Source organism: Amaranthus tricolor, chromosome 13 (assembly GCF_026212465.1).
Source record: "Amaranthus tricolor cultivar Red isolate AtriRed21 chromosome 13, ASM2621246v1, whole genome shotgun sequence".
NCBI classification, from domain to species: Eukaryota; Viridiplantae; Streptophyta; class Magnoliopsida; order Caryophyllales; family Amaranthaceae; genus Amaranthus; species Amaranthus tricolor.
This window is the reverse complement of record NC_080059.1, coordinates 8,943,440-8,968,038: the sequence shown is the minus strand read 5'-3', so window position 1 is coordinate 8,968,038 and position 24,599 is coordinate 8,943,440. Positions and strand designations below refer to the sequence as shown.

The 24,599-nt window shown below is 32.8% G+C and overlaps 3 protein-coding genes across 4 annotated transcripts; 2 read left to right on the top strand and 1 right to left on the bottom strand.

Annotated features, from left to right (window-relative positions):
- Positions 1–1,604: 1,604 nt before the first annotated feature.
- On the top strand, positions 1,605–13,267 carry LOC130797875 (developmentally-regulated G-protein 3). Its single transcript, XM_057660657.1, has 10 exons — positions 1,605–1,878; positions 2,127–2,180; positions 2,785–2,958; positions 3,371–3,442; positions 4,175–4,234; positions 5,624–5,733; positions 10,443–10,742; positions 12,068–12,259; positions 12,349–12,400; positions 12,715–13,267. Exons 1-10 carry the CDS (start codon positions 1,837–1,839, stop codon positions 12,763–12,765), a joined length of 1,107 nt encoding a protein of 368 aa, XP_057516640.1. The 5' UTR covers positions 1,605–1,836; the 3' UTR covers positions 12,766–13,267.
- A 379-nt stretch (positions 13,268–13,646) lies between these two features.
- On the top strand, positions 13,647–16,995 carry LOC130797876 (uncharacterized). Of its 2 annotated transcripts, none has more exons than XM_057660658.1 (2): positions 13,647–14,108; positions 16,041–16,990. In XM_057660658.1, the coding sequence occupies exons 1-2, from the start codon at positions 13,901–13,903 to the stop codon at positions 16,388–16,390; spliced, it is 558 nt and encodes a 185-aa protein (XP_057516641.1). In that variant the 5' UTR covers positions 13,647–13,900; the 3' UTR covers positions 16,391–16,990. The 2 variants fall into 2 exon arrangements, with proteins under 2 accessions (XP_057516641.1, XP_057516642.1); XM_057660659.1 differs by having other exon boundaries at positions 13,974–14,108; positions 16,031–16,995.
- Positions 16,996–21,177: 4,182 nt separating this feature from the next.
- Positions 21,178–24,566, bottom strand: LOC130798787 (uncharacterized). The gene is made up of 10 exons (XM_057661883.1): positions 24,310–24,566; positions 24,051–24,192; positions 23,866–23,960; positions 23,733–23,815; positions 23,461–23,595; positions 22,418–22,494; positions 21,961–22,181; positions 21,443–21,494; positions 21,313–21,336; positions 21,178–21,231 (listed from the first exon to the last, which is right to left on the bottom strand). Exons 1-10 carry the CDS (start codon positions 24,564–24,566, stop codon positions 21,178–21,180), a joined length of 1,140 nt encoding a protein of 379 aa, XP_057517866.1.
- Between the last annotated feature and the right edge of the window lie 33 nt (positions 24,567–24,599).

Genomic DNA, 24,599 nt, shown 5'->3' with positions numbered 1-24,599 from the left:
CAAATAATCATGTACTCTAATAGAGAGGTATACTTTATACTATGGTCAATAAGTGTAGAAGGGATTTTTTTTTTTAAAAAGAAAATCAAGACCAAACCCCCTACTTAAGATAGCGTTTTGGTATTTAACTCAAACCGCTATTTTAGGTAGCACTTTTGTTTGGCTAATTTTCTTTTTTTGAAAAAAATTGTTAAAAACCCAAACCGTCATGTAAGATGATTGTTTGTTTGGACTGGTAAACTTTTTTTGTTATTATTAACTAATCATTCTTACTTTTTATTTTTTTAATCTATAAGTTCAAATATAGTTAGTTGGGATATTGTTTCATTCTTCTCAATGCAAAGATTATTAATTATATCTTTTTGTATGTAATTATGCACAATTAGAAATATTTTATTAAGGATTAAAATATTATCTTAGTAAGTGTAAAAAGAGTAATGGAACAAGTATGCTGAATGAGTAGGGGTATTATATTTATTTTTTATAGAATTAAAGATCTACTAGGGGTGAGCATAATCGGGTATTCGATCCAAAACATGCAGTCGGATCGAATATATGATATTCGAAAACTGACATATTTGATATTTGATAATCGATTCGATCTGATATCCGATCTTGGAAAATGAAATTTTGTGACACTTTTTTATAAGCATTATTTAAGGAAAAAATTTCATTATTCGATACCACTAAAATATTAAAAATTTAAGCCAAATTAGAAAAATGTTAAGATAGCTAATTACTTGAAGGGGTCTTTGTTTGAGGGTATTATAGGGGGTTTAGAAGAATTTTTAATACCATGTAAATTTCGAATAACTATGTGTAGGTATGGTAAGTTAATTCTTATAAAGGGTAGGAATTTACAATAATATTTAATTTTTTAACCCAAAACCAAAAAGACTAAGCTATTAGGAATAGCTTTTTTTTTTAATTAAATTTTACTTTTTATCAACTTTTTTTTAAAAACAATCAACATTTAATATTTAATTTTTAGCAAACATGATAATCGACTTCTTTTTCAATATTTCTAACTAGTGGAACCACAATTATAGTCATGTACCCAATGTCAATACTAAAGACTCATTTCTAGATTGAAGTCTATCTCTAAATAGGATTGTCTTTAAAACACAAAATTTTAAATAATCTGAAAATGCTTTTATGAAAAAAAATAAAAAATTAGCTTTCGAACAAACTAATTTTTAATATAATTGTCTCATCGTCCGAGCCTATGTTTAGACTTTGTTCACTATTAATAACAACGAACAAAAGAATAGATGGTCAATAACGTCAACTCAAGGTTTGTTCGTTGCTATTAACAATGGACAAAAGAGAGCTTAGCAAATAAAGTTATAAACAATGACCACAGGGAGTTGGTCAAATAATGTCAAATATCTTTTTGTCTAGGCTTTATTTGACTAGTTTTCTTCTGTTTTTTGTTAGTTTGATTGACAGTTATTTGAACAACTAATTCTTGTTTTAAAAACTCGAGTACGGAGACACTTATTTTGAAAACTAATTTCCAAAAAAAAAACTTAATTTGTAAATTTTGTATTAAAAATAATTCAGTAATCCTAGTTCTTAAAATGTTACTATTGGGCGGGTGGCCCGTGAAAATCATTACAATTGGCCCAACATAGTGTCGTCGTATCACTCAATTGGAAAACACTCGACACACCATTCTGGTCTCTAGAACCTTCCACCATTTGCAGCCTTGAGAGTTGAGGTACTCGCCGACCTGCCGAACATCCAAACCTTTTCATTATTCCAGTCGCGAAATCAGTTTCCGTTTGATCATCCTTACAATTCCTAGATCATAAGAGTTTCCCCAATTGCAAAAAAATGGCGACTGTGATGCAGAAAATCAAAGATATTGAAGATGAGGTACTCCTAATTTTTCCCCTCCTTCATCTCATCGTTACCCTTCTTAACTCTATCAATTTGATCTATTTTTATTAAAAAACTGAAATTTGTACTCTAATTAAATGGAAAAAGGAGTTAGCTATAATGGGTTTTACTTATATTGTTCATTTTCGGAATTTCATGCCCAACAATGGAATATTTTTGTGCATTTTTTGATTGTTTGTTGGTTACTTCTGTTAGTTGAGTTTTCAATTTGTTTTCCTTTGCAGATGGCAAGGACTCAGAAAAACAAAGCTACTGCACATCACCTTGGACTGCTTAAGGTAATTTATTTCTTACCAATTAGCTGCTCATTACATAGTAGAAGGCAATTTCTTGTTGAAATGATGCCAATTACCATATGTATGGATGCAAACATTTGTTTGGCTTAAAAAACTAATAAAGGGTAATTCAGCTCGATTGTCGTGTTGCTCTTGCAGCTAGGTTAATTTTTCTGTTAATTAGTTTGTTTGCATCCTTATTTGTACTACTTATGTTCAAGGGTGAGTTGCGTTGAATTCGTGTTCAATTTTTGCTGAATTTAAGTGCCGAACTTATTGATGGACAACAAAATTCTTTTATCCTGTTAATTGGCTACTTTTGTAAGATTATTAAATTTGTATTTTTAAATTTTTTTTGGAACTTATTCCTTGCAGTTTTTCAAATCCAAACAATTGCTTATACTCTGCCTCTTTGATGTGTGTACCAATTTTGCACCATAATTAGCTGAGAATCACAATCTTCCACTTGAATTGTGTTGTCCTGAATTCGTGATCAAAGTGGTTTAGATATTGAAACAAGTGATTTAATAAACCTGTTGTAAATGACATTTAACAATAACACTGCAGTTTTTGTTAATAATTTTTTTTTCTTGTTTATGTTGAATAGGCTAAACTTGCAAAGTTACGGAGAGAACTGTTGACGCCCACATCAAAAGGAGGTGGTCCTGTTGGTGAAGGTTTTGATGTCACAAAAAGTGGAGATGCCCGAGTTGGGTTAGTTGGCTTTCCATCTGTTGGAAAATCGACACTGCTTAATAAGTTGACTGGGACTTTTTCTGAGGTCCTACATCCTTCTGTTTGTTCTCTTGTTTGCGCAATTGCTATGCAAAAATATTACAATAGTTTTTGTAAATTTCTCTCGTTTTGCCTCTCTCATATCCTTGCCCGGCTGGCTTCATAGAGTTTCTGTAATTGTGAGATTTGAACTAGAGCCTTGTTGATTTGGTATCTGCCTAAGTTGAGCGGAAGCATTTATTACTTTTTGTGACACTTGCGTATATGAAGTTAGATATCTTTTGGTTGTATTTTAATGCATCATTGTGTTCAAATCTCTTGTGTTATACTACATTTGCTCCGGGAAGATCAATGTAGTTTTTAGAATGTTGTTACCTGTTGTACATAATATCTTTTTTATAACCTACTTATGAACAAGCTGGAAGTTCTCCTAATCTTATGTCTCTGTTCTAGGACAGGTTGCTTCTTATGAATTTACTACCTTGACTTGCATTCCTGGAGTGATAATGTATAGAGGAGCAAAAATTCAGGTATGATTGAGCTTTTGTTTTAGCAATATTTCTGTGTAATTTTGTGCTTAGTAGTTTCTTAGTATCACCATATTTGTTGTTCGGTATGATAAGCTTGTTTACATCGTAAATTGTATGAAAACATTCTTGCTTACTATTGAAAGGTAAAGATGCTGATCCTTGGGAATATAACGAGTTTCCAATGCCTAATTGTTTTTTGAGAGCTTTAGATCTCATTTCTCTTGATTGTGTTGATATTAATCTTGAAAGGTATAAATCTATAGTGTTGTTTATGTTGGAATTAACAGAAGAGGTCGACTTTTTAATCATTTGATTTCAACATTTATACTAACTTTATTAAAAAAAACTGCAGAATCATTAATCAGTTATAATAGCTGTATTTTAATCAGCTCAGGCATATGATTTCATACTTTAGTTGACTACAAGCAACCTTCTGTTTGTGCAATGTGTTGTCACAGATACCACACTAAAATAATCTGTGAAAGTGAGTGACGTTTCAGTTGCAATGTCAGCTATTTTATCCTTTACTAGAACAGTTTCCATTCAATTTTCTGCCAAATTTTCTTCAGGTCTTGTAGATAAGAACATTTTTCTTTCACAGCTTATATTTAGATCATTTGCTTGTAATTTATTTGTCTGCAACAACTGCTGAGCTAATAGAGATTTGAGGGTAACTTGTCCCAATTTGGCTGTGGGAGGTGAGTTTTCTTACTTTGTTTATTTGTTCTGCAGTTGCTGGACTTACCAGGTATCATTGAGGGCGCCAAGGATGGTAAAGGTAGAGGAAGGCAGGTATTTTTGCAGACATCTTGACCCTTGTTTTTGATGTTATTTGACATTTGATTATGATCAGATTATGAAATATGAGTGTGTGTTTAATCTTTAATCTTTGCTTTTTGGTTGTAATTGAAGTTTAAACTTATGCATCTATATTTGTGAGATCATTCTTTTTGCAATGTAAACTAGTTTTGGGTATACTACGTATTTTGTGGACATGGTGCATCAATATAGGAAAGGATGAATAACAGGCTAGCTTGTTTTGAAGGGGGAGTGGACGATTGGAAAGTAGAGGGAGTTGTTGACAAGTATATACTTCATAAATAATTATGTGAATATATTTATAAAGTTTCTCAACTATGCAATTGTATTACTACTTTTGTCCCAAATTAGTGCTACATTTTTCATTTTAAGTCGGTTGCAACATTTCCTTCCATAGTGAACTTTTATCTTTTATACCTTAAAACCTAACTTAATATAATTCATATAATATTATTGTAATACATTCAGATTTCAGACCAAACATTTGATTCAATTGTCCTTATTTATTGGATTTAAGGTTTTTAATCCTAAGTTTTATAATCCGTTCTTAAATTCATTAAAAAGAGCATAAACCTTACGTAGCAAATGATTTGGGGTGGAAGGAGTCTTATGTGTTTACTTTTTAACAAGTCTAGAACACAACAAATCCTGTTTCCAATAGAGTGAATCAACCAATTTCATGCTGGTAATTTTTTGTTATGTGTTACATGTATGACAACCATTTGGTTTCGCCATTATTTGTCGAGTTGTTAGGTCTTTTCTCTTAAATTTGTTTCCAATAAAATCATCCTTTTTTAATAAGTTTAGGTAATATCCTAATTAGTGCTAAATTGGATTCGATGATAGTGAGTTGAAAGATTTGGTGGTTAGCTTTGTATTATTTTCACGGCAATCAGTCTACGATAAATCATTTTTATTTGGTTACATATTCGAATGCTTTTACGTCTCTCATGTCCTTGGGACTACAACATGGTCAGCATTTTGCAGAATGCTAAAGTTGGATATATTTAAATAGTTTCTGGTTTCTAGAATGCTAAAATTTCCTTTTACTTCTACAAATCAAATCAAAGATAGATAAGTAATTCATATGGCATAAAGATGCAATTGTTATTTGCCTAAATTTTGAAAGTTGTAACTTTTCCCCCACAAATTAGCTAGACTCTTACAAATCTAAGTCTTTCTTTTGTATTTGTGTGTGTATGAGTTACGAAAAATTTCTTTCATGCCGTAGTATAAATTTAATGTCAAAACTTCAACAAGTAACAAGATAGTGGTTCTCAATATGCCATGGCTCTCATGTTATGCTTCCCTAGTTCTTACACTTATATGATCTTCATGTTTAGTTGTTTGTGTGCTTTTCAGGTCATCAGTACTGCAAGGACTTGTAATTGTATTTTAATTGTTTTAGATGCAATAAAGCCAATAACTCACAAGCGTCTCATAGAAAAAGAGCTCGAAGGCTTTGGGATAAGGTGATGTCAAATTTTTTGTACCTTATATTCTCATACATTTTTTAGTCCTCTGTATGCCAAATTACTCTATCTTGTTTTCGCATGAAAAAGTTAGGACCTTGTTGTAGGAGCTTCTTTCTTGTCTACTAGTAGTTTTTTCCATAGTGAAAAAACAAGCTTTAGGACCTATATGTGTAAAAAATCGTGTTTTGGGCCCTATCAAGGGATACCTCATACCTTACGATTCGATCGATGTTTAGGTGTTATGTAATCACATCACTCTCGTTACCGTATCAACTCTTCTGTTACCGTGATTGCGAGCGTTACCACATTTTTTCACTATGGTGTTGACATTCATTCTCTTCTTGTAGAGGCACGAGTTTCTAGGACATTAGAATTTCGTGGAAGGGAAACAAAGGAAATCGACTTTTAGGCACTTTTACCAAGATGACATGTGAATATATTTGAAGAATTCAATGAAGACATTATGTTAACTCTAAAGCTTGATTATAAGATTAAAATTTGCTAACTACATCTATTTATGTAGAGTTTTGTTCACTTGCGAATGCAAAAAGTGTTTCTTAATTTTAAAGACTTGTGATGTGATACCAGATTTAGCTTGAAAAGTGATTGATAGACTACTCATATAAATAAAGTGCATCTTTTTATCATGGAAGTCTATTTACTAAGAAATCCATAGTTAAGCGTGCTTGGTGGGGAGTAATCTTAGGATGGGTGACTTCCTGGGAAGTTTTCGTGGGTGCGCACGAGTGAGGCCCAAGTGCGTTGGAAAGACTTGTGTTGGTCTATGGGGCAAGTCTACAATCTCCATGAGTAGTCACCGACGGTCCGAGGGGTCGGGGTGTTACAAGTGATCGTATGACATTTGGCTTGCTATTTACATGAATGCCACCATGTTTCTTGTTGCTTGATTAGTGTTCATGTTGTAAAAGCATAGGTCAAAGATGACATAGAGGTTTTGACAAGTTTGATAAACTTTGATGCTTGTGTTGTAGTCTTGTAGGTAAATGAGTTTGTCTGTCTAGGTTATTAGTTTTTGGTTTGTCTATCACCATTATCATCTTCTTCCACTTCAAAGTTTACAATTTAAAAATAATGATCTATAAATTAGATGTTCAAAATTGGGTTGTGATTTTTTTTTTTTTTTTTAATTCCTTTGAGAGGTGGAAAGGAGCTAATGGTAGATTGGTAGTTGTGGAGCTTCGACCTATAATTTTGGTTTTCTACTTAAATTAAAAGGCTTATTTTGTCCAAAACTGAGATTCATTGAATGGCAAAAAACTTTTCGAGAAAATCATTTTTCAAAGCTTGCACTTGTAGCTCCACCTATGTAGGAGCCTAGGTGGATGCTTCTCAATGACACTAGAAGTAATGAAATGTTATAAAAGAATATTGCTTTACATCTTAGACAAATTATTTTGATGAGATAAATTGACATACTCTTTGAAACAAACAAATGAGAACAATGACAAACTTAATCTCAAAAGGTTTGGGTTGAATATATAAATTAATAGATCACAGTGGTCGTCCACATGATAACCCTTCTCTATTCATTAGCGATTTTCTATCATCTCAACCTGTAAATTAAATTCTCAATATCCTTTATCTCTTGTTGCCTTCGGTCTCATATACTTAACCATGTACAAACATGTATTAAAGCACATTTTCTTAGAATGATCAAGTTATCTCATTTAGTACAAAAAGGCTTAGGGCCAAGCTTTGGTAAAGGCTAATCATGAGTGAAAAGTTCTTTGTTGCACCTTCATATGTCTAACATTTGTCTTCAATTCTTGATATATATCTTGGACTGCATTAATTAATATAATGAGGATACCCTTCTTTGTCACTGCTTATCAAAATAATTATCTTCGTAATACATAGTGTTGACTTCCCTTGGTGATAAATAATCCAAAGTTGTATTTACACATGGAATTCCATATGTGTAACATCCTTACAATATAATCTTTTTTATGATTCTTCCTAATTTCTTTCTGATTGGAATTTATGAAAATGTATCTTAAAATAAATATAGAGAAATTTTACATGGTGACCTTGTGTTTTAATTTTTCTATATGGTAACCAAAGTTATTTTTACTTACGTGGTGACCTCATGATATGGGAAATTATCCTGCCGTGATCTTCTTTTAGTAAAATTCGTTATTGTTCTATTATTTATGTTCAATCATCATACTACCTTTCTATTACCCTCTTTTGTCACATTTTGGTTTTGGTGAACATGATTTGCAAATATAGAGTTATTGGGTTTTAAACTCTTCTCTCTTCACAAAATTGTGATTTTCAACAAACAAAATTTCTCAAAATTCTCATCAAGGAACCTAATTCGAGCAAGCTTTTGGCTTTTAAACTTATTGGTTTTTTGGGTTTATCAACAAAAATCATCAATGAACTTTTGATTTTAAACTTTAGGGTGTTGAAAATTGGGGAAGAAGATTTGGGATTCGTTTAGGGTTTTAAAACTAATGGGTTTTGAACAATTGAGGAAGGATTTCAAATGTTCATCCAATCAACAAGAATTTAGGGCTCAACCGCTAACGTTTGTGGACATGTTTAGCTTTTGGTTTTGAACTATTACTTAAACTATGTATAATTTGTGGCCTATTTTTATGAAATGACTTTGAATTGTAAGAAATAGATGAAGTAAAAATATTGTAAATAAATACACATTATCCTTGAATGTCCATTTTGTTGGTCATTTCTAGTTTTTTTCCTAGTGGTAGTTGGAAGTTTTGAGTTGGTGGTGGTTGATGACTTTGGTTTTGTTGGTGTTGGTCATGAATCATAATAGTGGTGGTGGTAGTATCATGTTGACTAGGATTGGTGGGTGCCATGGAGTTAGGATGGTTGTGGATGGTGATATACATGTTGGTTGAGAGAGTGCCGAAGAAGAAGGGAGTGGCAAAATGGTAATTGCATAAGTTAACTGAAGACTAACTTTTTTACCAAAAAAGGTCACGACTTCACAATTTTCCATATCACAGGGTCATAATGTAGAGTAAAACAACCACGACAAAACAGTTTGCCATATCACTGGGTCACCATGTAGAGTAAAAAAATTGATTACCATGTAGAAAAGTTAAAAGCACAGTTGCAACATGTAGAAACTCCCATAAATATATTGATTTATTTGCACATTATAGCTCAATACATTTTGACAATTAGTCGTTATACATGTTGGGTTAAAGGTTTTGATAGTTTGACTTAAATTTGTTTTAAAGAATGGGGACACGAATATAATTTTATCTTTTCATGTCGTGAATAAGTGATTCTAATATTAGTTTGTATCTGAGCTTGGATTGGCCTCTCTTATAGAATTATGAATATCATAGTGTTATCAAGATGCACCATAAAATTGTTGAGCTAGTGTTAGTCATCCTTGACAAAATTTGTGTCAACTAGTTAAGGTTTTAACAAAAGGTATATTACCACCTTGAATAATAAGAACTTGAACATGTTGTGATTCAAGGGTAGGAACCATTATTGTTCGTTGGACATTGGCGCAAATAATTCTTCATTGATATGATGAGTCATGGGGTGGCAAATGGCTGTAGAATTTAAGAGACGGAAATTTTTTGAGTTAACATTTTGGGGTTGCTTGCATATGATCGATCTTATGAGACTGGTTTGTTGAAGAGTGAAATTTTTGCGGAGTTCTAGTTCTCAACTCTGTTCTGAATGAACTTATTTACTGAAGTAAATTCTTCTCTAAATTGGATATCATCATCTGATCATATGACAATTGATTTATTGGATTTAGATTTATTGGCCATTAATCTGCTGTTTCATATATGGACTATTTTTTCGTTAGCCTATAATAGTGAAGACTTCAGTTGTATGATCCTAATTTTTTTTCCAAAGTACATCGCGTCGTTCAAGTTGTAACGATTTTTGAATCTACCGAACAAATTCTAAATGCTTCACAAAGATGTAAAGATTGCGTTTAGGCCGGTTCGATGGACATCTCATGGTTTCAGCAGATATTTTGCGGTATGATAATTGCATCGCTCCATTTGCCGTTACCGCATCGATGTGACTGTAACTGCCATTGCGACCAAAAACCACATTTTTGCACTGTGGGTGTAGGTCTATAGTTGATCTGCTAGTAAATAGACTCGACATATTATATGCAATGTTCAATGTTAGGATAATTTGGTTGTAAATGGTGTTCAGGCATGCCGCAGGCCTACTCGTCAGTCATTAGCCTTATTTGTCCAATAAACCCTAGGTGTATAGAGGGCATTAAGGTTAATGTTACCCTGTTCTTCTCTCTTTGTTTTGGTTTGTTTGATTTGACATCTCAAAAAGTAGGGTGTATAGAGGGCATTAAGGTTAATGTTACCCTGTTCTTCTCTCTTTGTTTTGGTTTGTTTGATTTGACATCTCAAAAAGGATCTTTTTTTCTTTTAGGGGTATGAAAATATGTCAAACATTTGTACTAGGGGTTTTCAGTAAAAGTTGTGTTTCATGTTCGATATCCACACCTTCAGATATTTTATATAGTGCGTAGTATGTACGTCTGAGTTCTGACTGTGAGGCTGTGATTCTGAACAATTGTTATTGCGAGCTTGAACATCTTGTGTTTTTCTAATAGGCATATTGGTATTATCAAATGTCTTTTTTGAGTTTGAAACCATTTTCTCTTGAATCCTTTATGTCGTTTTCTTATGCTTCTCTGACTTCTCTGACAACAGGTTGAACAAGGAACCGCCCAATTTAACCTTCAGGAAGAAAGAAAAGGGTGGCATTAATTTGACCTCTACAGTTACGAACACACATTTGGATCTGGAGACTGTGAAGGCAATATGTAGTGAATACAGAATTCACAACGCTGATATCACGCTTCGTTATGATGCGACTGCCGATGATCTCATTGATGTTATTGAGGGAAGTAGGGTTTATATGCCATGCTTATATGTCATAAACAAAATTGATCAGATTACCCTTGAAGAGTTGGAGATTCTGGATAGACTTCCTCATTACTGCCCAATCAGGTAGTTGCCTCTTGTCAATCAGATTACAATTGTGCCTTTTCATTCATGACTTAAAAACTGCTCTGTTCTCTTATCCATATATCTATAGTTCTATACATAGATTCTAATATTCTATTACTCCAATTCCATGAGTGGCTCCCATCTCGGCAGGATTCTAGGGTCTGACTCTTGTCAGTGATAAGAAAGACGTTATTTTGGATTGACCCTTCGTAGCAAACATCATGTGCAGCTTCACAAGAATTAAAAAGTGCACACAATTTTTCTCATTTAATCTTTTTTGTGTCAGACAAAAGTCGGGTTGTTTATTGGTTATTACACATCAAGCATCTATTAACTAATCGTATGGTATGCAAATGCCTTGATGCCTGCTGGTGGGCTGCCTACTTGTCAAACCAGTTCATAGATTGCTTGATCCCACAGTTCATGTCATCTGCACACAATTTTCACTTGTGTTTTTTGGAGTGTGGTATGCACACTTCAGTTGAATTCTGCTAGTAAACTCTTAAAACTTAAGGCATAAACAAAATCTTTGCTTTGTATTGTTCTGAATATTTGCCTTCCCATGAAAGTACAAATAAAAATGTCAATCCACATGGAGACTCTTACTATCATAAAAACACATTTACTGATTTTCCCTCATTTTTGTAAATGAAAAATTGACATTAATTTGTCTTTCACCCATCCGCTGTAAATAATCCCAATTTTGAATTATTTTTTAGGAAAAATTACCGTGAATAATACAATCTTTTGTTAATTTTCTTACAATAATATCAACTATTGATTAATCATGAATAATACCAACTTTGTAGGGTATTTTCCTAAAATAATTCCAACTTTAGTTTATTAACTAATATACCAATTTTTTTTGTCTTATAATCACCTATAGTTTGATTTTTAACATGCTAGGGATTTTCTAGGAAAATACCCTTTAAGTTGTCTTATTTATGGTTAATCAATAGTTGGTATTATTGTAGGAAAATTAGCAAAAGGTTGTATTATTTACGGTAATTTTTTTTATTTTTTATTAAATCAACCTTTGCCTTAATTTATTGTCAGCATACTAATAGGGTTTGCTGATAGCAAACCAAGGGTAAATGTTGAATTATTATAAAATAAAAGGTTATGTTGATTGCAAATTAAGGGCAAATATTGGATTATTAAAAAATAATTCAAAGTTGGGATTATTCACAACGGATGGCTAGAAGCTTAGATTATTCCTATGCATTTTTGCTTTTTCTTTTTAAAAATATTTTTCCGCCTTAGACGTGTTTTACGGTTGAAGGAGTAACTTGGAACTTTCTCTTATGATGAAATTCATCTTGTAGTGCTCATCTGGAATGGAACCTTGATGGCTTGCTGGAGAAGATCTGGGAATACCTAAATCTTACTCGTATTTATACAAAACCTAAGGGAATGAATCCAGATTATAATGATCCTGTCATCCTTTCATCCAGAAAGAGAACTGTAGAAGATTTCTGCGATCGAATTCACAAGGATATGGTGAAACAATTTAAGTAGTAAGTATTACAATTTGATTTGCTTTTGTACTAATTGCTTACAATTGAAACGAACGAGATCTTCATGTATGCCTCTCTTTTTTCCGCAGTGCTCTAGTTTGGGGATCAAGTGTGAAGCACAAGCCGCAAAAAGTTGGCAAGGTTGATCCTAAACTATGCATCTTCGTTGCATTTCTACTCTTTTTTTATACAAGCCACAAACATGTGCTACCTCCGGTTTTTAATATTTGCTACACTGTTCATCAAGTGAGATGTTGGATTCGCCTTAATGCATATTTTCATAATATTTAACTTTTTAGAATTTTTTATCATATGAAATTAAAGATATTAAGGATTAAAAATTGTGCATTGGATAATGTAAAAAACAGAAATGTAGCAACTATTTAAAATCAGAGGAAGTATATTCTAATTGACATTGAATTCATGTTCGGTTAAATTTTCTTTCATATTTGCAGGAACACGAACTTGAGGATGAAGACGTCGTTCAAATCATCAAAAAGATCTGATTGAGGCTGTGGCATTCATATTTTGACTCGAGTTCGGTAGAGACATTGGCTAAGTTATAGAGGTCATGTTCTTAATGTGAACGATCGGCTCTGTTTTTTGAGAAGGCTTTGGCTACCATGTCATTTTATGTTTCCTGTATTGCAATGTGGATTGTTTAAAGATGTTTTAGATGTACATGTAGAAAAGTGATTGCACCAACTTGTTGGCTATGGTTTTGACATGTTCACGATAAATAATTCGGTTTCATTAAAAAAGGCGAAAACAAGGGTCCTTTCAAAACGAAACCGAGGGTTATTACCCAGTGTTCATGGATTTCGTTTACGTACTTGTTGTTCCTTGTTCCGAGCTACTATCAACCTCGAACCTTAAGCGGCTATGCTAAAGTATAAAATGTATTGGCTAAAAATATACTTGCTTAGTAGGTCATTTTAAAAAAAAAATAGCATTATAAAAGGAAACATCCTCTCCTTCTTTTTGGCTAAGTTATAGTATGTTATGTGATTTCACCTAATATGAGACGAGTCGCCGACTTTTTTTTGGGCAATTTCGTGGGTCGTTAGTTTTATTTTTATTCTCTTTATTTTAGTTTTATTATTTTTAGCTTAGTTGTAGGGTTATTAGGGTTATTATTTTTAACTTTTTAAATATTTTTTAATATTTACAACTCTACTTTTCCTCCATAAAATTTATTATTTAATAAAATAATAAATCTACTATTTAAAAGTTTCTATTTTTTTTTAAATTTTCTTGAACATTAACCTCATGAAGGAATCAAGATAGTAATATCCTTTTAATTCATCAATACTCTATTCCATCAAAGAAAAACCGCATTCTTTTTTACGAATATGAGCTTTTACGAATATGAGTTAACACATGTCTTCTATCCTCGAACTCGAACATTGATTATAGTTCTTGCGAATGGGATACCTAATTTGATGATAACATCATGATGAAAAAATTTGATCTAGTTCTCAAATTTCGTCTTCACTTTGAGCAAGAAATTGTTATTTTTGGGGACAAGTTTTAAGAGTCAGGACTGCGTAGTAGGGAGTATCATTGACCATGGAGCGTGCCGCCGAAGAACCCAGTTAGTTTACACAGACAACGCCCAGCGTATGAAGAGAAACTCCATTGATGAATACTGTTGGAGAAGCCATGATTCGTAGAATGCTAAGCAAGGGTATTCGAGTTGCCTCACTGACTTCACCCCAACTTCCATGTCCGCGTTATTTCTCCCCATTTTCTTCTTCTTCCCGTCTTAATTCTTCATCTTCTAACCCTAATTCTTCTGCTTCCGAAACCAATGATATTGACGATGTCCCTTCTGATGTTTCTACTCAAGGTAACTTATTTTAATAATTTCATGTCTTCTTTTCGGTTGTTTACTTAATTTTACTGGTAATCATGAAGGATTTTGCGTGTTTTTTCATGCTCTGCTTGTTTTGATATGTGCTTTAGTTTGAATGATTGTTTCTTTTTTTTTTTGCAATATTTTATTTGAGATGTTTGTTGGGTCATTGAAGTTGAAGTGGTTATTTGATTGAACTCTGTTTTTGTTTGTATTTTCTGCTTGTTGAATGAGTTTAATGCTTTGGTTGATTGATTTCTGAAGGATTAAAATTAGGGTTTTTAAGGCTAGAAATTGGGGAGGGAATAGGAAAGTTTGTTTGATTGTTTAGAGTTAAAACATAAGAATTGAAGTTAGAGATTATCAATGAACCAACTCAACTAGAAAAGACTAAGCTGAATGGTTCTAGCTTCATATTACTTATATGTTATATACTCTATTACGCCCCCTCTCACGTGAGCTCCTTTGGGCTGAAATTGTGGATACAACACAAGTTTTCCTTATACCTTCACTTGAAATAATGAGGGGTGAATGATATTTGAATCCATGATCTTCTGTTACGTTCACTTTGATACCATTTCAAAGAAGAAATTCAAAAGGTTAAGCTGATGGTTGTAGTTTCGTAATATGTTATCACATACAGGAACTTGGATTGGTGTATTTTTTTGGTTACTATCTTATTTTGTGTTGTAAGTTTCTATGTCTCTCGCCTTTTCTCATTCTTTTAGGTCAGTGATAATTTGCTTGTTTGAGGTTTTGGTACATTATTTTGTAGCTTCGATAGTCTAACGATATTAGTTTTCGACTATCCTACTCTTTTGATTGATGCTAAATTTAGACCTTGATGCTCTACTATACCTTTCCTTTGTTTTATTGGACAAATTAAATCTTAATTATATGGGGAAAAATCTTGCTCTTAAACATTGTCAGCTTAGGGTCTTTCATGCAGATGTTTTCTAGAACTAGTGTCCTTTCTCAAATCATAGCATCATATGGTCATGCAATGAAGCAAGCAACGAACTTCCCAGATAATATACTAAAATGTTTCTTCTCTAGATACATAAATTTGGGCAAGTTTACAACACAACACTACAGAAATAATACCAAAACCTTAATTCCGACAATTGGATTGACTAGTTGATTCCGCTTAATTAGTATGTTGAATAAGAAGGGATTTATTAGATAACTCAATTTGGATTCACTCACGTTAGATTGAATACATTCTAGTTATTTTTGTAGGGAATCAAGATGTAATTGACGATCGAACCAAATATTTTTGTTAAGAAAGTGGATGTTAACTAGTTTTGGTTGTTGATGGTGATTAACTCCATGCTCAACTAATGGAGCTAACAAAGGAGGAAAGGGGTTAGATTGTGGAGTTTTGTTGGCATGAAGCTATTAACAGTGCAAGAAGAAGCAGAGGGATATTTCTTTTCTTGCTTTCTTTTGTAAATTCTAACCAAGCAGCATATAAGGGTTGTGGAATCAAAGGGCCAACATGAACTCTTCTAGTAAATAACTTGAATAACTGGTCTCCTTTCCTTCCATACTACGAGAGCAGGGACCCCTTAGAAATAAGATCACTCTGAGTTTATACAAAAGCCGAGACTGATATGTGAACTGTGGCGAAACGTGGAACCCCTGGTTGATCTCACATGAATCGTAACCTCTATTCATGGCACATTTCTGAGGTCAACGTAGCTTCACTCAACTCGCTATCCTCAACTTTAGACCTTAGTTTCTTCTCTAGCACTATAAATTTTGGCTTGTTTCGTTGGAAGTAGATACCGAATTTCATGTTCCACTCTTGATAATTACATAGTTAGACATAGGTATATTTCTCTTTATTTTTTAACTTAACCATGTTTGGAAGAAAGAAAAGCTTTTTTCTTGTAGTGTGCTCACCCATCATATAGCATATTGCAGAGCTAAAGCGCAGAATAAGTCGTTACTTAGAAGGTGAAGACGATGCTATTCCTTCCATCTTTGAAGCTATATTAGCAAGGAAATTGAGTGGAAAACATGATAACTCTGATGATGAGATAATGGAGGAGTTTCGATCAAAAAAGCGGGAAAACAAGGATCAACATTTTTTGTCCAATTTGGATGTTAGTGATGATAATACCGATTCAGATGAGGATGACACCGATTCAGATGAGGGTGACACCAATTCCGATGAGCATGACACATATTTGGATGAGAAGGACAACGATTCTGGTAACGAACTTACATTATGGCTGGAGGAAATACAACGAGAGCAAGGGAGGGAAGAATGATGAGTTTTCCTTCCAAGTTCGTCCATTGTATGAAAGATTTGTTTCTCGCAAATAGAAATTCATGACTCTATTTGCATCGAGTTTATCGAGTTTTTTTAGTTTTATGGTGCAAACTCAGGACAAAAGAAATACAACTTAAAAAATGGACTTTGGCAATTAAATGAGAACAAGAGTTGCTCATGTTTACAAGTCTAAAGGAGGTTCATATTTTAAACCAATTAACTATAGTAGGAGTTACTCATTCGACGTAAGAGGTATATTCCTTTCTCTTTCTCTGAACAACTAGACAATAATGCTCAACTGTAACAAATTCATTGGATTTTATTTAGTTTTCAGTCGGGACAGGTTGATGCTTATTGATTGTGTAGTCTTTTGCCTTTTATGTTATGCAATTAGAGTTTTAGCCTCAATTTAGGTTTTTAAATATTATCTACAACTTCCTCCGTTCTGAAATACCCATTATAACAAGTATAATAGTACTTGTTATAGTAAGTATAATCAAACGGAAGAAGTATATAGTTGATAATTTTTGATACTTCAAATGTTTTTTTTATCTGTAGCTTGGTAATATCTCAGTCCCTCCTATTCGCTATTATTATCTCATATAATTTTTGCATGTTTATCAGTGCATATATGCAATTATAAATATATCAATTGTGTTTAAATAAAAAGTATAAAATAATAATGTAAATAAATTTTACATCGAAACGAATCAAATAAGATTTTACTTGACTATGTTTTAACTTATAAAATTAAAAATAAAATATAAGTTAAGAATGATCGATAAATAGTACTAATAAATCAAATGGAATAAAAATAGTAAAGAGAAAGTACTGATTATAGACATGGTATCAAATATTTAAAATTTGAATTTATTCTGCAATTTGTCCTTTGGTAGCTCTCACGCTTTGGGAAATTTTTGCTCGTTAGAGCCTTGTTAATTGCCTTGTTAGCGGCTGCCAAGAGTTTTTGTGTTTTTTTTTTCTACATTTAATAATTATTTTTGAGAGTTGGTTATGCTAGTATGTTATATACTATAATAATTTTTATAATTAATTGCGAAATATAGTCTTGATATTTCATACTTTTGCGAATTACAGTCTTAATGTTTTTTTTTTTTTTTTTTTGCGAATTACAGCCTCCAAAGTAGCTTTTTGATCAGTATTTAAGCCAAATGACCGGTTTCGTACAATTTTAACCGTTGACCGTACTTTTTTACTTTTTGATTTTTTTTTTGGGTTTAATTTTTTTTTTTGTGATTATTAATTTTTTCTTCATCATCATCTTTCTCCAGCAAAGTATTTTTCTTTTCTCATTAAAACCCATCATCTTCTTTCCTAGAAAATCAAACATTGTAAATTCATCAAATCTAATAAAAACATTAATCTCCATTGTTATTTTCTCCATTAATGGCTTCCAAATAAGTTTCCTATGCTACAATGAAAGCCCTAAACATGGAAACATTAAGCTGCAAAAGCATTAAACATTAACATTGTAATTTATAATTAATTTTAATTTTTTTATAGACTTATAATAGACTTATAATTAATTTTAATTTTTATATAGACTTAATGCACAATAAATAAAGTACATCATGGTTTTGGGAGTGGATTATTATTGGAAGTATGGGTTTGGGAGTGGATTATTATTAGTACAATGAAGAGTGAAGACTAATGAGTATAAGTGAAAAAGGCAACTGATTTGTGATGCACAATAAAAATAATGTCCACAATATTCATATTAGATTTTTTTTTTTTGGAAATAAACATTTTGTGCTATTTAACTTGAACTTTTGAATTTTATTTTCTTTTTAAATTTTATTTAAAATAAGCTTTTGTAGAAAATAATTTGCAAAATAAGTGTTTTTTTTGTTCGAGCATTAGGGTTAGGTATGAGTTTATTTGTTGTTACAATCAATGAATAAAGGATTAGATGGTCAAAAGTTAGTAAATCCTATTAACAACGAATAAGATTCGGTTAGACAAATTCAACTCTCTTTACAAGCTCTTTTGTAGGATTAAAAGATTACATGTGAGTATTCAAATTAGTCATTACTTTGTGTGCTTGTTAGAAATAACGAACTAGTGTTCTATAAAACCATATCGGTTGGCCAAATTGATCCGAAGAGCATAAATATGACAAAAAGATATCATTATTAAGCTTGATAAAGAGAAATGAAAGCTTGAAAGAGATTTTGTAAACTTGAAGAAGCAATTTGATGAAGTTTTGACCACTCACAAGTCACAAGATAAAAAGAAACTGTGAGCATCGTTAGGAAATTTATAAAGTAATGTTACATAGTGTCATCATCATCATACCCAGTGTATCCCGACCATAGAAAACTATGGTGAGGGTTTGGGGAAGGAAGGACGACGGCCACTCATACGCATAAAGGAGAGCGCGGCCAAAGAGTCCCCCAACTCGAGAAAGAATAAGAAAGGTTTTTGTAACGTCTATGGCCGAGTGAGGCTGAAGATAACTCCGCATGCTTGCATCATATCGCCCAAGCATAAACCTTAGACATAAAATGAAGGTAGATACGATGCAAATATAAATAAAATAAAGTAAAAATAACAATATATAAAAGAAAACAACAACAACAACGACAACAACAACAACAACAACAACAACAACAACAACAACAACAATAATAATAATAATAATAATAATAATAATAATAGAACGAGTAAAAGCCATAAAACAAGAACACCGACTAGTAAGTGAAGAGGAAATCAGTAGTCTAAAGCATGGATAAGGCGCCTCCAACTACCCCTATCCCGAGTTAGGTCCATAGAGAGGTGTAACTTATGTAAGTCAAATTTTATTTGCCCATCCCAAGTTCTCCTAGGTCTTCCTCGACTCCTCTTACCCTCTACTATGAGGCTTTCTATCTTCCTTACTGGGGCGTCGAAAGTCTTTCTCTGCACATGTCCAAACCATCTCAATCTATTTTCGCGCATTGTTGAAGAAATAGGAGCAACCCCCCTGTTTGTCTCTAAACTCTTGGTTCCTAATTCGATCCATCAAAGTGCTTCCGCACATCCACCTTATCATACGCATTTTTGTAACTTCTATCTTATGTTCAAAAATCTTCTTTATGAGCCAACATTCTGTCCCATACAACAAAGCAGGTCTGATTGCCACCTGGTAAAATTTCCCGTTTAACTTACTTGGGAACTTTTTATCATATAGCACCTCGTTGGCTGCTCGCCACCCGAGCCTGTAACAACCCGACTTACCGTTGACTGAGTAAACAAGGTCATCACTAGGTTCGTTTCCCAAGAAACTTATATCACACTTCCAAAACTTGAGCAAAGGGGTCACCAGCTCTTTAACGTAACTAACTCAGCTAATTCTCAAACTAAACATCTAACTAAAACACATGATGATTATACAATTCTCTACAAGTTTGATATAACCAACACAACCAAATCAAATTTACATTTATCCAAAATCCTAATGCAAAACTACAAATTCCTACGTGCTCAGCTCAATATACATCCTTAGAACGCTATTTAACACTACTAACCCATTGTTCCCGACCGGTTCCGATCTGTGATCAAACTAAAAGATGGAAACAATAGGGGGTCAGATTAAACTGAATGAGAAGTAACAATCCAAAACAACAAAACACATTAATTCAAATTATAGGTTTAAAAGCAACATCAGTTCCCTAGATCTATGTGCGCACAGGGAGTCTAGTTTGAGAGGTGCCCCATAGCTAGGGATGCAAACGGGGCGAGGCGGGGCGGGTATTGGAATTCCCATCCCCATCTTCATCTGTTAATGCAATATCCATCCCCGTCCCCATCCCCGAGGCGGGTATAATTTTTTTCCTCGTCCCCGCCCCGATGGGTTTGTACCTAAAACCATCCCCGCCCCACCACCCATCCAAAGTCTCAAACAATTACATATCCAAAGTCTCAAACAAACATATAACCAAAGTCTAAAACAAAAATACATGTCTAAAACAAAAGTATTTCAACATCAACTCAAAATCATCCAAAGTAAATCAATCCAGAATAATCTTATCACTATCCAATTCCATTTCGCATTCCCATCCCCATCCCCGCGAGTATCACCTAAAACCCATCCCCATCCCCATCCCCGCGGTGGGTATGAATTTTATACCCGTACCCGCCCCATGACCCATCAAACCGGGACCCATTCCCGCCCCGATGGGACGGGGATGGGGCGAGTCTCCTATTAGACCCGCCCCGCCTGCATCCCTACTGGCCATAGCTCTAAGGCTATGTCGCTCTCGGGTGAAGCTAGTCAATATCTCAATGACAATTCGCTTCAAAACAGGGAGCAGGGAACAATGTTCCTCAACTCCGACAATGACCAGCTCGTAAGCCCGATCCATTGACCATATCATAATATCAGCATAAACATTCACAACAACATTTGTCTCAAGAATTTCCAATTCAAAAGAGCTTTAGTAAAAAGTTTATTTTCAAGAATGTAGTCTGATCAGACCCTTTAAGGGACTGCTACTACTCACCAAAAAGAACGCTTCAAGAAGCTAAGTCCGGTACTCCGCGATCACTAGAAGGCTCCTCGATAATGTCGCCTCCTGAAGCATAACAAATATAGCATCACCACAAAGCATACGATACCACAACTAGGTTCATATAGCTCATTGCATCCCATCATAAGAATGCATCTCAGTTCCATCTTCCATTCTTAGATTTCTCATTTCAGAGATTGTGCAAGTCTTAACTCCAACCCTCAATATCATCAAAATAAATAACCTTGCTTTAGTTTAGCTTATATTCTTGTAAAGATTATATGTCTCTACAATTCCCTTTATATTTCAATTCAAACACTTTCATGCTCATCTAAACTCAAAACCAAGAAACTAAACAAGATTAACAAACTATCTAGAAGAAAGATTCAGCTAGTCTATCCATTCAACTAACAATTTCCACACGAACCCTAATTACCTTCAATAACAACCAATCAATCAACATTTAACCATTACCATAATTTGAAAAGGTTAATATTACATCCAAGAACACTAAACTAACTACAACTAAATCATTCGAATACTCTACTACTAAAATCATAGCCCACACTTAAATTCTCATCATCACACAACTCACTAATAACACATTTTTCATCAATTTCCAATTTAATAACTCATCTAACTAACTCATATACATTCCAAGATTCAACAACATTTAGGGTTTAACACATGAATGAAATATTATACAAGGGAAAGAAGTGTAATCACAATGTTATAGAACTTGCAAGAGGATTTCAAAATTACAAAAAAATAGAGATTATTACCCTACCCTAAAGGAATAGGAGCCTTTGAGAAATGGAGTGGTTTTCGGATTGATGTTTGCCCCGAAAGAAACAACTATTGAGTGTTGATTGTATTTTGTAGAAACTGCTTGTTTCCCCACGAAAAATCAGTAATTCAATCTAATTGATGTGTCTTGAATCTTCAAGAATGAAAAAGAATTGGTTATAATGATTTTGAAACGCATAGAGTGTGGAAAAAGATAAATTTGTTCTATATTCGAAAAATAGACAAGGATTAAAGATGAAGGTTGTTTCCTTACCAAATTTCAGAGAATACAATGCTAGCATCGAGAAGAGGAACGCCGATTAGGATTGTAGAACCACCGTGAGAAGTGGTGTTCGTGGCTTCGGTGAAATCTGGGTCTACTGCCCGATTCTGCTGCACAGAGAAGAAGACAAGGGAAAGACGATTTTGAATCGAGAAGAAGAGGATGAAGGTTCTGCTTGTGAAAATCAAGGCGAGAATTGAGGATGAATCTTGCTTGTGGCATTCAAAGTCTCAAAGGAATGAACAAAGATGAAGGTTGGCTGGTTTCAGGGTTTAACGAAGTGAGAGAGGGAGAAAGGGTTTGGGTATTTTAATCAAAATAAAAGAAAAGGAAAAGAGGGAAGAAATTAAATTGAGAATGTTTCATGTCATGTGTATCTAAGAACATTCTCGCACTGATTATTCTCTTAAACTTACTCGTCTTAAAATATTAATTTCCCAAATGTTACAGAGCCAACCCGCATGTATTCAATGATTGACATCTCCGTCAATCTCTCCATTGCTCTGAATGATTGATCCCAAATACCTGTATTTGATCGTACTCGTAACAACATCACTAATGGACACCTCTGGACATAATACACTATCTAATATTATTTTCGCTATATTTTAATGATTGTATTTTGATATATTACAATAATTCAAATTTTAATCTAAACTATAATATGATCGGCGAATATATAACTCTCGATTGTATATTCCATTGCCGCATGCTCCATGGTCATTAAGAATTCAAGTATCAATATAATAAACATTATATATATATATATATATATATATATATATATATATATATATATATATATATATATATATATATATATATATATATATATATATTTATTTATTTATATATGAAAGATTTAATAAGAAGGGTATTGAAAATGAGAAGAATAAGAAACATTCTACACCCTTGATTTGAATAAGATTAAAAAAATTAAATGTCACAATCGAGTAAAAACACTTAATAGTAAAAGTCACTATCTTACACAAAAAGATACCATGTCATAAATTTGAAGAATGTTCTTAATTTATAACATAATATCTTTTTGTACATATATAGTTACTAACATAAAATTCTTCTTATCCTTTTGATTATTTAAGAGTGTTTGGTAAAATTTAGTTGATAGTTGAAAGCTGATTAATGTAAAAAGACATATAAGGATATGATAAATTTATTGTTAAATAATTTTTTTAAAGTACTTTTAAGAAAAAAATTGACAAATATTAATTATAAATTGTAAATTATGTTTCTTAGTTAAAATTATGTTATAGTTACATATCTAAATATAGATTGCATAAAAATATCTCTAATTATATTTAAACAAGTAAAATTAAAAATTAATTTGAAGTACATCATTGTTCATATTCAAACAAGTAAAATTAAAATAAATTTAAAGTACATAATTGTTTAAGAATAGTTATACACCTAAAATGAAATAACAAAATAAGTGTTAAGAACTATTACTAACCTTTGTCATTTCATTACTACCTGCACGATTAACATCTTGTTTGAAAATACATTCGACATTTGAAAATGCTTCTGAAGCATGATATCTTATTTTATGATAAGGTGTCAAGAATCCTTGCCTGTTAGGATATCTTTTATCCGCTAAGTAATATTTTCCTAATTATCTAAATTATATTAATAACAATATAATAATAAATAACCATACTAAACTATATTTGTCTTCAAATAAAAATTGAATTTAGATAAAATTATATTATTAACAATATAATAATAAATAAAATCCAAAATTTTACCTAGAAGAGGTATTGGAAAGTTTAGACTTGGGTTTTCAATTGTATTAAGAAAGATATGAGAATCATGAGCTGATCCCTCCCATCTGCTTAACACATATGTAAAAAGCAGATCAAAATCACATGCCACCAGTACATTAATGGTGGGTGTTTCTTTCCTTCCTCACGTAATTGATTTTCCTCACGAATTATGACATCTATATGAGTACCATCAATTGCTCCAATGCAATCCTAAAATTCAATAACGTTATAAAGATATATTTTTATAATCATTTTTGATTAAATTTTCAAACAAAAATTTAAGGATCAATAAGAAGTTACCTTAAAATGTGGCATGTATTTGGCATCATTCCTAATTTGTGTAGGCACTTCATTAAATTCAGGATCTCTTGGTTTAATTATGTCTCTTGACAAGCCATCCATGGCGTTTAAAACCTCTTTAAAAACTCTACTAACAGTTTCACTAGAATGTTGAAACCGTTCTTGGACATTCCGGTTTGATGCTCTCTAACTAAGGGTCCAAACAAATAAACCAACCTTCTCCAAAGTTGATATGTTTCTTGGAGGGAGCAAGCCATACTTGCTTTCTAGATTCGTACATAACTGGCAAAAAGTACTTTGTTTCATTCTCAACATATTAAAACAACGTTTTTCATGGCTGTTCAAAAACTCTTGTATCCATCTTTCTCCGGTTTGAAAAGAAGTCATGCATGGCTCCTTGTGTATGTACTTGACATAATAAATAGACATATAACCAATAACACAAGCTATCGAATCCCAAAATTCATTATTCTTACGCCTCTTACGGGTTCTATTCCGTACAACATGCAAATCCATGACTACAAATGTTCATTATAAGAAAATAGAAAG

What these genes read in the sequence shown, in the direction of transcription:
- LOC130797875 (XM_057660657.1), top strand. Translation starts at nt 1,837, where the DNA reads ATGGCGACTGTGATGCAGAAAATCAAAGATATTGAAGATGAG. An exon ending in ATCACCTTGGACTGCTTAAG is followed by an intron (nt 2,181 to 2,784) that starts GTAATTTATTTC and finishes TATGTTGAATAG; the next exon opens with GCTAAACTTGCAAAGTTACG. An exon ending in AGCCGCAAAAAGTTGGCAAG is followed by an intron (nt 12,401 to 12,714) that starts GTTGATCCTAAA and finishes TCATATTTGCAG; the next exon opens with GAACACGAACTTGAGGATGA.
- LOC130797876 (XM_057660658.1), top strand. Translation starts at nt 13,901, where the DNA reads ATGAATACTGTTGGAGAAGCCATGATTCGTAGAATGCTAAGCAAGGGT. An exon ending in TTCTGATGTTTCTACTCAAG is followed by an intron (nt 14,109 to 16,040) that starts GTAACTTATTTT and finishes AGCATATTGCAG; the next exon opens with AGCTAAAGCGCAGAATAAGT.
- LOC130798787 (XM_057661883.1), bottom strand. Translation starts at nt 24,566, where the DNA reads ATGGATTTGCATGTTGTACGGAATAGAACCCGTAAGAGGCGTAAGAAT. An exon ending in TGTACGAATCTAGAAAGCAA is followed by an intron (nt 24,193 to 24,309) that starts GTATGGCTTGCT and finishes TCAACATTCTAG; the next exon opens with TGAAACTGTTAGTAGAGTTT. An exon ending in AAGAAACACCCACCATTAAT is followed by an intron (nt 23,816 to 23,865) that starts GTACTGGTGGCA and finishes TGTGTTAAGCAG; the next exon opens with ATGGGAGGGATCAGCTCATG.